The sequence below is a fragment of the Triturus cristatus genome, chromosome 11, assembly GCF_964204655.1.
Source record: "Triturus cristatus chromosome 11, aTriCri1.1, whole genome shotgun sequence".
NCBI classification, from domain to species: Eukaryota; Metazoa; Chordata; class Amphibia; order Caudata; family Salamandridae; genus Triturus; species Triturus cristatus.
Genome location: NC_140594.1, coordinates 999,393,834 through 999,406,350, shown reverse-complemented (window position 1 = coordinate 999,406,350; position 12,517 = coordinate 999,393,834). Strand labels below are relative to the sequence as shown.

At 38.5% G+C, this 12,517-nt stretch overlaps 1 protein-coding gene across 2 annotated transcripts in view; it reads right to left on the bottom strand.

Annotated features, from left to right (window-relative positions):
- PHC3 (polyhomeotic homolog 3) overlaps positions 1-12,517 on the bottom strand; it is a 590,730-nt gene that overhangs the window by 194,895 nt on the left and 383,318 nt on the right. For both annotated transcript variants that reach the window (XM_085635115.1, XM_085635116.1), the window contains one exon: positions 3,365-3,524. In XM_085635115.1, coding sequence (XP_085491241.1) covers positions 3,365-3,524 — 160 coding nt within the window. The remainder of the gene's footprint in view (positions 1-3,364; positions 3,525-12,517) is intronic.

Sequence of the window (12,517 nt, the reverse complement as noted above, 5' to 3'; positions counted from 1 at the left end):
TCGAATAGGCAATGTAGAGAGTGAAATGTTTACCAGTTATAGATGGCTGAGTGTATGCACAGTAATACTCGGTATCAGAAGCTGCGAAAACTCCTCTTTTGAGCTTCCAGACTCACTATGTAGATAAGTGCGGACTGCTCCATGTCATGGATGGTGTTGAATGTTTCAACGTTTAGGCTTCCTTCGGTGTGAATAGCCTTAATGTCTTCGATGTTGAGTGTCTTCCATTCTCAATGTCGAACCTGCCCTCGAATGTGAATAGGCGGAAACAGTCTGTGTCCTCAAATGTGAATGAATATGCTTTCCATGCCTGCAGTTTTTACCGGATATCCCTCTACACAACTCCTTAGAGAAAGAAGAGAGCTATGATAGAGGATGGCCCTTTTCTATATCCCTGATGTCGACTCTTGTCTCATGTACCGGTTTGCTTCGAGATCATTGAGGCAAATAGTCTTTGTAATTACGGGTCCTCATCAACGTCTACTGATTTGGAGGACACCCAGAACAATGGAAAACTAGAAAAATAGGCTTTGCTGACATCATAAGGATTAGTGTCTGCTTTCTAGCATTTTCTACAAAAAAGATTTTGTCTGGAAACAGAAATGCTTGTGACATTGAATTATATGTTTTACATGGACGTTTGAAATTATTTTTCCTCAAAACCTGAAAGGCCAAGCTCAGTGCTCCAGGTTCCTGCTGCCAGGAGCCAGAAAAAGGAACCTGAGCAACTGTCACTGACAGGAAACAATGAGATACAGGTGGTATATTCTCTCTAACAGAGCAATGATGTTCCATTTAGTTGCCCCTCGTTTACTCTCATTTTTCTTTAAAAAAAAAAGTTTGGGAAAGAGATTTTCTTTCACTATTAATTATTTAATTCTTTTTAAAAAGAGTCTAGTCTACGTTTTATTCTAAATCAAAACAGTCAAGTATAGCCATCAATAGGTTGTCAGGATGTTTAAAAAAAGGAAACAATATGCTGGTTTAGAGAAAAGTGTATATTTTGATTTTTAAAAGTGATCAAAGATCTCGTATTTGGTGGGGTATTCAGTGCTTATGATTATCAATGGAGATTCTTTGGAAGAGAGCTACAATTTCTAGTGTATTTTCCAAGTAAGTCACCATACCTAAATGGCCCTGGGCCTGCTGACTTCAGTTGAGAGAGGACTGCTCTGCAAGTGGCTCGGTAAAAGGCAGTGAACTGAGTCAGAGGAGCCTCACTCCTTTTACTGATGATGGAGAAGATAGCACCCAACTTGTGGGAGTAGCCAAGGGTTGAGGGTGGGAAGAGAAAGAGCAATTGAGAGGTAATGACCAGAAGGAAGAGGAGGGCCTTGGATCAGACAACACACAAACACTTGTGGACCCAAAATACAGCCACATTCTTTCCGTAGGATTTTCCAAATACATCAGCTCACACAAAGAGCAATGAGCTTGCTGACCTGCAAAGTAAGAAGATCTCTTATCAGTGGCTCAGGTAAAAGGCAGGGATTGTAGATGCAGGTGTGCCTCTTCCCTTGCTAACATGCTAGAAGATATTGTTCAGCCTGTGGGAGAAAGTCCAAGAGTAGAAGAGTGGATTCAGGAAAGGGGAAGAATAGAGGTCACAACATGTGGGTGGAGGAGGACCTTCAGCAACAAAATACAAAGGCCTGTGTATGCAAAAGTACAGGCAATTGAAAGCAGCAAAACTATAATTTCTGGAGGTTTTCCAAATAAGTATCCACACACAATTGATTGCCAGGGGTCCTCATAACGAATGAACAAGGAGTGCATCACTTTGCCTGTAGTTTGGGTGAAAGAGAGTTAAAGAAAGCACATGCATATCAGAGCTTTCACAGAAGACACTGAAGACAGTGCTCAGTATGTAGAAGATAGTACAAGGGTAAGAAGGAAAGCAAATCACAGGTCACAACTAGTTAGGATATTCTTTTGCAAGAACATCACAGAAACGGCTGTGGACCCAAAATAAGGGCAATGTTATCCTATGAAATTAAAATTGCAGGAGGATTTTCTAAATAAGTAATTGCACACACCAATTGGAGAGGTTAGAGCGAAACAATTTGCCAGCAGCTAGGGTGGAAGGTGCAGACTGGAGAACGTACATATCTCCAGTTGTCTAAGTCCTTTTACATCTTATGTGGTGCAACAACACAGCACTGGGGGTAGACTGTGCAGTAGTGGTTTCTTCTGCTGCAAAGGGTAGGAAACATACATGCTAACAGTAACCACTTCACTGTTTAGACATTGCAATGGAAGAACTCATTAGGTGGATAGCATGACTACTGGTGAACCAAAACAAGGGCTTTCGTAAAATGTCTCATCAATAAAGGGGCTGACACATAGCCCCTCTCTGCATATTTTTTTTGGTGTTACTTTTTTGTGGTTAAGGCATAAGCTATGGAAACAGATAAAGATATCTTTGGCCAAACTTAAAAAAGACAGTTTATAACATTTGCCTGGTGTTGCTCATATTAAAAAAATAAATATATGTTTTGGTCTGTTTGATCTTGTTTTGGCACATACATTTTGTTTTTTATAAATAAACCCACCATCTTTTAGATCATGATTTTAAACAGACTGTGAACTCACACTTAACTGAAAGTGCAAATAACAATTCACCTTTTTTCTTTGTACACTGTCCTCCTGTTCTAGGATCCTGTGTGGACTGATGCTGCTGGTAACTCCACACACGGGGGTGCTCTGTCACCTATAACATGGTACAATTGGCTAATCCCCAATTGGCATATTTAACTTTCTAGTAAGACCATAGTGTATGCTGTAAGAAATACACCACTGACATGTCATATGTGCCCTGCAGCATCTATAGTACCATTCACTAGGCTGGCAAGAAAAACATGGCTTCAGGCCTACATGTGTAGCCTAAATCCTGCAGCTTTTAAAGGTGCATGCAGAAAGGTCAAAATAAACCTACTGACAGCAGGGAAACCCTACTATCAAATATTAGGTATCTTATCTAGTCACCCCATAAGTAAGTAGCCCATATGCGGGGGTGCCTGGTATTTAAAGGTGGCACATGTAAAAATGTAATGGTTGCATGTTCCTACTGTGACTGACCCCCAAAAATTATTTTCGCTGTTATGACTGTGGCTGGTTCTATAGAGAAAACACTAAAGTACAGTTGATACAGTACATAGATTTGGTTTAGAATAGGAACAGATATGGGTCAACCCCGGTTTTTAATATTTATTAAAAATCTTATTCTCTACCCAAACACCAATCCATTTTTTACAGACCCACATAGTGATAGAAACGCTAGAGACTAACTAAATAAATAGCCAAAATATCACAACAGAGAGAGGAGTAATCAAAGTATTTGATTCCACTCGTGAAATCTACCTACCATCTGCAACTATTTCTTCCATGTCAGTGTCTGTTGAGATTTCTGGATGTTTAACACTCTCCTGCTGCTCGGACTCTATAGGAGCGATACTCGTTATTTGCTCTTCTGACAGTAGCCTTACTTTTTCAGGTTCTTTAACAAGAAGTGAAGATGTGTTTACCTTAAGTGACAAATAAACGAAAATAAACAGAAAATGAACAAAAAGCATGGTGTAAAAAAAACCATATTTACAACCATCAAACTTAAAGTATTTGTATTTTTCTCTTATTTTCTAAGACCTAGATACAACATTTTGGTGGAAAGGAATGTAAATCTAAATGTATTTTCAACTTTAATCTCTCCATTTGGGAAAACGTAAGAAACTGGAAATACCTTAAATGTCCACTAGTTCTGTTGCCAATTTACAGAAATTTCTGAATGGTATTTGCCCACCATTAGACAACTAAATAAAGTTCTAAAAAAAGGAATACGTTGACACCAAATGTATTTCACCACTAGTTTGGGCCACAACACTATTTCCTAACGTCACTAATTCTCATATCCTTTGGGTTTATAATCAAACACCAATCAGCCACCCTGATTTAAACCATTGTACTGATTAGATGCTTGTTTCATTCCACCTTCTTGATTAATTACATGGCACTGAAATAAATCTCAAGGAATGAGGAAATCTGTGCAAGAAAAAGAAACAAGATTTTGCAGAGTAGCTTTACTATCACTTTAACCAGTCCTTATATAGTACTTTTCACATCATTGTCTGGTCATTTTAAGTAGCGAAGCCGAGGATGCACCATTTCAGATGTCCTGAAACTAGATATTCCTAATGAAAGAAGTGAGTTCGGTAGAATGAGCTTTAACAATTTTAGGTTAACTATCTCCTCAACAATGAACTAACTCACCTATACCAATTAACTTTAAATGGGGAAAAAAGTTACTTTAGAAATACCAAATTAATACAGACAAACCTCATCAAAGAGAATCCTGGACTTCATGAAAAGCGTAGGTACTCATTAGCATGAGTCTACCCACAAAAACATGATTATAAGATTTGTGGGAAACCATATTTCAGAGTTCCTTTCAAAATGCAGATTTTCCATGGAAAAACCTCGCAACATGTGCATGGGAAATGGCTAAAGAATGAATACACAAAATGTATTCATTGCTATGGTGGTGTTATAATGCCCTCCAGGATTATTGTACTCAGTTTATTGGTTAGTCTGAGGCCTTGCATTTAGCGGCTATTGCATTACAAATACAGTTTGCCCATACCACCTATAATGTGGCCCATAGTCTTTTCAAGGTAAGAGTACACAATTTATTGAAATCTGCCATGTGTGAAGCCTCAGGGAAAAAAAGACCTCATGGCTGGATTTGTGAAAAAAGTAGTAAACCTGCAACTGTATACTACATACATGAACGGGTGCAGATTCACTAGTTGTGGAAATTCTCGAACATTTCCAGTAGTATTCCTTGAGAGATGCGCCAGGTACATGTTTGCAGGCCTACTACTGGGAATATCATGTGACACATTAGCGGGGCTCACATTTCCCTCTTTGCTGGAGAGAAATTGTAACCACTTCCAGGGCAGGAACAGGTCAGATTGGAGTTGATATAAGTTAACTAACTTGCACGTTCATAGTCATTCCATGGTATGCCCACTCCAAATTCTTTCTGTGGAGTTCACTAGTGCATATTTCTAGATAGTTGTGATGGCTTAATATATAGTACTGATATTATACTCCTAAAAACATGCAATAAGCTTCACTTGAGAAAGGCAGGTGTCACTCAACTCTTGTGTAAAGTAAAGGTAGGGACATCTCAAATATAACAAGCAGTTACAGAAGACATAGATCACCGATTCTTCAGAGAGCAGACACAAATGCTAAATAAGATTTGACCTTAAAAGAAGACTAGTTAATTTCACAGAAGGTATTGGGAACAGCCGAATGACAACATGCTGAAAACTGAGAAAGTTAAGAGAAATGCAACACAAGTAATTAGCATAAAGAAACCCTCTGAGTGGTTCAAAATATTTTGTCCTCAAAAGTGAGAATAAAAGAGGAGGAGAGCTTTTTTATAGATGTTTAACACTGAGTAACGATTGTAGTGAAAGTAATATCTCTACACCTCTTTTCAGCAGTTGGACCAGATCTCTCGCTCAAAAAACGAGGAGTCTCGCAATCTGCTTGAGAAGAACCTAGAATACCGACAGATGCAGAGTCAGCCTAAATAGAAGTGGCTGGGGAAGTTTCCGAACACAACATATTTGTACCTCTTGGAGAACCAAATGGGTCGGGGGCATGGCTTGAGCCCGAGGAAGATGGCGGCATTCCTGTGACTCCCTTGAGGTGACGGGGCTATCTGAGGGATTTTCTGGCTTCACCCGAGTCTTGAAGATCTGCAAAACTGCATAATTTAAGGTCGGAATGTAAGAGCCTCTAAATGGAAGTATTTTCCTCTTCTTTCTGGCAAGCTTTGACCTTTTATTAACCTTTCTGCTCACAGCTGAGGTATCTGTGACACCTGCTTAACTGCGCTCGTGTGTGCGCTGGGAGAGCCCGGTTTCCTTTCAGTTTGCATTTTTACTGGCAGCATAGATTTATGGAGGCTAACAAATTGAACTAACATGAGAAGAACTCTAAAGTTCAACTCTGCAGTGATTTATTGCCTAACTTTGCCTTGCAATGTCCCTTCTGTGAAACATATCGCTTCCTGGCTAACTGAATGAGAACTGTGGCCTCAAAGCAGTTTGCACACTGAGGGGATTATTTCCATCGCACTGTGAATTTCTTCAGAAAGGAGCAATGTTTTATTCATTTACTGACCCCGGTTCACTGATTATGGATGTTTCACACTAGAAGTCATGTAGAAAAGTGAATTTGAACATTACTCCCATGCGCTTGTATTAACAGGCTTTAGATGGGCATTTCAGTAACCTTGTTCCTGTGTTGTTAATATGTGTATGTACAAATATCTGCATTTCTTAGCTGTGTTTCTCTCAGAACCTACAATGTTATATGAGTGTACCGCTATTCCATTTAAGCATACAGATATCACTTTTATATTTCACTTCATGCTTATTGGTAAATGTATATTTTGATATTCTGTCATGCGCCAAATGCACGCAAATTCTGTTACAGTGTGCCTTGCCCACTATTATTAGGTGGAATTGCGCACGTACGTTATACCTTGCAGTTTTACATAACCTTTTCTGTATAGGTTTTAACTCTCCCCATTGCATGGGTAGGTTAAAAAAAGTATCTTCATTGCAAACATCTTCACATCGTAGATTTATTGTCCATTCAAAGTCATGTGTGAACTTCATTAAAATGGAGGGCTCCCAAACATCGACGCCCAAAACAGCTGCTTCTTCAAATACGACTAATGGCTCCTCTTCCTCTTCTCTTACTAAAATAACAACTAAACGCCTTAAACAAAATCCACCCTCTCCTTTGAAGCCTTCTTCGTCTGTCTCCATGGATCTCCTTCTTGAGGAAATTCGAGCTCTGCGGCCATTTGTTGAAGAGACAAATTCTAAAATACAAATCTTAACCGATGGATGGGAAAAACTGGAAGAAAGAGTCACCAAGGTTGAACATAATGTTGAAACTCTCAGTGCATGTTACAACAAAGTAGACATCTTTCATTCCCAGATTACATCCTTGCAAAAACAGGTTGAAAACCTTGAAAATAGAAATAGACACAACAACCTTCGCATTTATGGATTATCGGAAGGCACAGAGGGATCGGATTCCATCTCCTTCTTTCAAATATTTCTACCAACAGTACTAAATCTACCGGAGGGCACTACTCTCAATATACAATGTGCTCATAGACTGGGCCCACTGCATTCAACACCCTCAAGCACGAAAAGACCAAGAGGAGTTATATTGTGTTTCCTTGAGTATACGGACCTCCTCAAAGTGCTTTCCGCAGTTAGGCTTCTGAAGCGTATTTCATTTTCAGGTCATCAACTGTTCTTCACACAAGACTATGCCAAATCCACAGCATATAGACGCAAAGAATTCCTCAATATGCGTCCAGCGTTGCGTTCAATTGGAGCCCGTTTCGGATGGCTTCATCCTTGCTTGTTTAAAGTCACTCTCAACAATAACACCACGACTTATGAGGACCCAACAAAGCTAAAGAGTTTCCACAATGCCCAGAAACGATGGACATTTCCAGCACTCGCTTTAAATAGTTTTTCTTCTGGAATATATTTGAATAGGGATTAAATCCTCAGTGTGCTTTTTAACTATAGAAGTTTAGTATACCTTTTGCCATGGTATAACGGTTTGTTTGATCTCATTAATCTCTAAATAGCTCTTCTTCTGTTATATATTGGAATAGGGTTTAGCTTTTCAGTATGTTGTTTTACTTACAGAATTCTAGAATGGATTTAGTCATGGTATAATAGTCTGTTTGTTCTCATTATCATCTTCCATGTCAGATTATAACCTCATAATGTCTGATGTCATAATGTGTCGTGACATATTCCATCCTGTTTGTATTAACCATTTGTTGTTTCTTTTTACACAGGACCTGACCTCATGTGCTTGACCTTTTAGTTTTGAATGTTGTTTACATCCCGAAGTCTTCCCCGCCTTACCTCATGGAGTCTGGGTACGTCACCGTTCCATGTGGTCTCCCTCCCCCATCCTTCCATTGTTTTGACTTCTTTGTGGATATGATCCTTTTTCTTATATTCTTCTTTACAGCTCTCACCCCTTCTCCTTTTTTCCCTCTTCTTTCTTCTTATCATACATGTTTCTATCATTTGCCTCTTTTTCCAATCTTGCTTCTTCCTTTTCTTCATCTTTTCCACCTTTTCAGCTTCTCTCAATTGGTTTTAACTTTTAATATCTTCGTACCTAATATAAGGTTTACTTCAATGTTTTTATAGTTCTTATTGTTGAATTTTTCACATGTACTATTGTTCACAATTTACGAGATTATATTGGTTCACTTATGTTTTTATTACTTTCATCTCACAAATGTTCTTGAAAATTGTCACATGGAACATCAGAGGCTTGAACTCCCCCATTAAGCGACAGAGAGTCTTATCTCACCTCTCCAAATTAGATGTTAATATTGCGTTACTGCAAGAATCACATCTCACCGAAGGCGAATCACTAAAACTCAAAAGAAATTGGGTTGGTGAAATCTTTTTCTCACCAGGAGATGGCAAAAGGAATGGGGTTATAACTCTGTCACAAAGCACTGAATGCCAAGCTTGTATCTCAAGAATCCGACACAGAGGGTAGGTGGATTCTCACTAACCTCCTGCTGGAGAAGACCCCTCTGCCTTTGCTTAACATTTATGCCCCTACTAGCGGTGATACCACGTTTTGGTCTCGTATATCTCAGTTATTGCAAGTACCCATCAGAAAACTTTATTCTTGTAGGAGACTGCAACCAAGTGATGGACCTGTTTATTGATAGAAATTCTAATTCCCCCTTTATCCCAAACACGCCACACAAAGTTTTCACACAAACTATTCAACAAAGAAACTTATTAGACTCATGGCGCCTCAAGAGAATACTCCTTTTTTTCCTCTCCACATCAAACACAATCTCGAATAGACCATATATTTATTTCACGCAACATTTCCCTATCCTTACGTTCTGCTGACATAGGCCCTATACTCATTTCGGATTATGCACCTGTTTCAATTCAATTAGACATTTTAAATCAAGCCACATTGCCAAAAATATGGTGTTTCAATAATTCCTTACTCCTTGACCCTAATTGCAATTCATCTTTTACCTCTTTCGCTCAAGAGTTTTTTCACATTAATTTAACGAATTATGTCTCCTTTCATACAGTGTGGGACGCCTTTAAGGCCACCGCTCGGGATTTCATCATTAGATTTGTGTCAAATAAACATAAAGTTTCACGCATATTACATAACACACTTCTTGCTAAAATTAAAAAACTTGAGCACTCCTTCCACACCTCCAAGTCGAAGGACTCCCTTAAAAATCTCATCACTGCAAAATTCGCTTTTAACGAATCCACTACCGAACAGGCCTCCCTATACTTACTGAAATCCTCAGCAAAGTATTATGTTGGCCAAAATAAATCAGGCAAACTTCTAGCCAATTATCTAAAGATTAAACAACAGAAACTTCCTATTGATTCCATTATAGATGATAGCCAAGCACCGAAATTCAAAGACACTGAAATACTCCAAGAATTTGTACATTTCTATCAATCCCTTTACACACCAGAAAACACACACTCAGATACAGACATATCCCAATATTTCTCCACAATTTAAAAACATATTAATCCCCAATTAGATTTAGCCTCTTTGGAAGCTAAACTTACACAAACAGAATTGTTAAAAGCTTTAAAAACTCTTAAAAAAGACAAGGCCCCAGGCCCAGACGGCTTCACAGTGGAATTTTATTTACATTTCGTTCATCTATTACTCCCACACTTACACACTCTTCTTTCTTCCTTTATCGCTTTCCGTAATTCCACTGGCTCTTTTTCCGAAGCCTTGATCTGTCTAATACCAAAGGCTGATGAGGATTTACGTTACTGTAAGAATGATAGACCTATATCCTTAGTTAACATAGATTATAAGATGTTCTCGAAAGCTCTAGCCCTAAGATTAGAACCATATCTTCCCATGCTGCTTGGAAAAGAACAATCAGGTTTTGTCAAAGGTCGCAACATCACTGACAATACACCCTTATTCTTTGACATTTTATCTAAATCATCACATTATCCGGACTCCTTGGCGGCAACTGCGTTAGATGCAGAAAAGGCCTTTAATAGGGTTTACTGGCCCTTTTATCTTCCACGCTCTCAAGTGGTTTGGAACGAAAATCATTTCTTTAATAGCCCTACTTTACTCTGAGCCCAAGGCCGCCATATCTACCAATGGCCTCATCTCCCCCTACTTTAATCTTAAACGAGGAGAACGCCAAGGATGTCCCTTGTCCCCTTTTCTTTTCAATTTGGCCTTAGAACCCTTTCTCTCAAGAAAATGCCAGAATAACTCAATCACAGGTTTTGTCTCGGATCCTCAACAAATTAAGCTGGCAGCATATGTTGACGATATTTTAGTTTTTCTCTCCAAACCACAATCTTCACTTACAGCTTTCATGGGAGAGGTGGAGGCCTATGGATTGGTATCTGGCAATAAACTGAACAGAGGAAAATGTGAGATACTACCCTTAACCAAATACACCTTTAAGGATGATCTTAAGATCTCCAACTTTACTTGGAGCCCTAAACATATAAAATATCTTGGTATCTGGTTCTCTCCCTCTATAAAGACATCTATCTCTTTAAACATAGACAAATGTTCTGCCAAACTTAAAACTTTGGTCGCAAGATGGCATCCCCTTCATCTTTCTTGGTGGGGTCGTCTGGACACAATCAAAATGATGTTGACTCCGATAGTTTTGTATATCCTTTCTAACATTCCACTTTCCATTCCATCTAAATTATTTCAAAAGATTAATTCTATTTGACTTCTTTTTTATGGAATGCTTAAAAACCAAGAATGGCGTTACAGAAATTAACAAGACCAAAATCTGAAGGCGGTGTCAATTTCCCCCATTTCTCCAATTATCACAAAGCCTTTCAGTTACGACAACTATCAAATTGGATCACTAATCAATCTGAAGATAAACCTCTCTGGGTCGATCTTGAGACCTCATTTTTAGCTCCCTTCTCATTTCAGGAATCTCTCTCCTTTACTCGCAAACCACAAAAGCTCTCTACTCCCTTAATTAAGCAATCCTGTAAACTACTATCCACTGCACCCCACTTAGGAGTACATAATTTAGACACTTTTCTCAATTCCACAATTTGGCACAATAAACAAATCCTTCTTAATAGGAAACCTATATTTTGGAAGGCTTGGAGAAATAAAGGTCTACTCTGGGTTCATCAATTTTTAGATCAGGGCGCACCCATTCAATTTATGCAATTACAAACTCTTTATCATTTCCTTCTTCCTATAAACCTACATTTTTGACCTTGCAGAAAGCAATACATGATACTAATGCTAAACTCAAATCTTCACCTTCCTCACCCTCCCACCGCCTTTTCCCATGGCATAACCTTTTGCACATAAACCCCAAAGCGTCCCCCATTTATTCCCGTTTAATGGTACCTCCTGAGATCCGAGACAAAACCAAAGTGGAGCTCTCGTGGGAATCCGATCTGGGAACAAATTGGCCTATCTCTTTTTGGAACAGAATTTGGACGAAACTTAGGAAATCATCCAGAGCGGCCAGCACAATACAAACACTCTTCCTTATTTACAACAGATTGTTTCTTACCCCCACATACCTACATAAAATACACAACACAAATCTCAACACTTACTGGACATGTTCCCAGGTTCACGCTGATCTCCATCATATGCTTTTCACATGTCCACATGTTTTTATATTCTGAAAACAGGTCTGGCACCAAATCAACACTATATTTCACACCACAATTCCACTCTCCCCTAAAAACATTTTCCTAGGTAGTTTAACACCGGACTGGAAAACAAGTCAATCCCAGTTACCACTTATTGATTTGTTAATAGCTGTAGCTTTTCAGCAAATATAAAAAAACTGGAAAGATTCCTCTAAATTGACCTATTTAGCTTGGTGGTATGCTGTAAGTCACAATCATCGCCTTGATACAGCACTCATTCATCCTACCTCTCTTGCTACTAAACGTTCTCACCTTTGGGGCCCACTCACACAATTTCTAGACGATACCGTGAAGAAAACTTCTTTACCTGCTCCCTCACAACAAGAAATGTCCAAGCCTCCTTGACCTCCTATTGTTTATTTATAATTATGTTTAATTTATCATTTTATATAATATATATATATGTTTATTTTAATTTTAATTGTGTATTTTTGACATGTACTGTTATTTACGATTTCTGTTAACCATTGCTTGTATTCATATCATCTTCTATATTATCATTTTACTATTTTAATGGATATTATATATCATTATTGTTCTTTATTACACCTTCATGTATACACCTTCATGTATTTATGTATTAACAAATAACTGCATATATGAAGCATTGTTTTTATGATCATAATAATCTTTTCAATAAACCTTTTCTTGAACTGAAAAAGAGAACCAAATGGGTCAGTGGTGATGTATATCTGCAACCTACC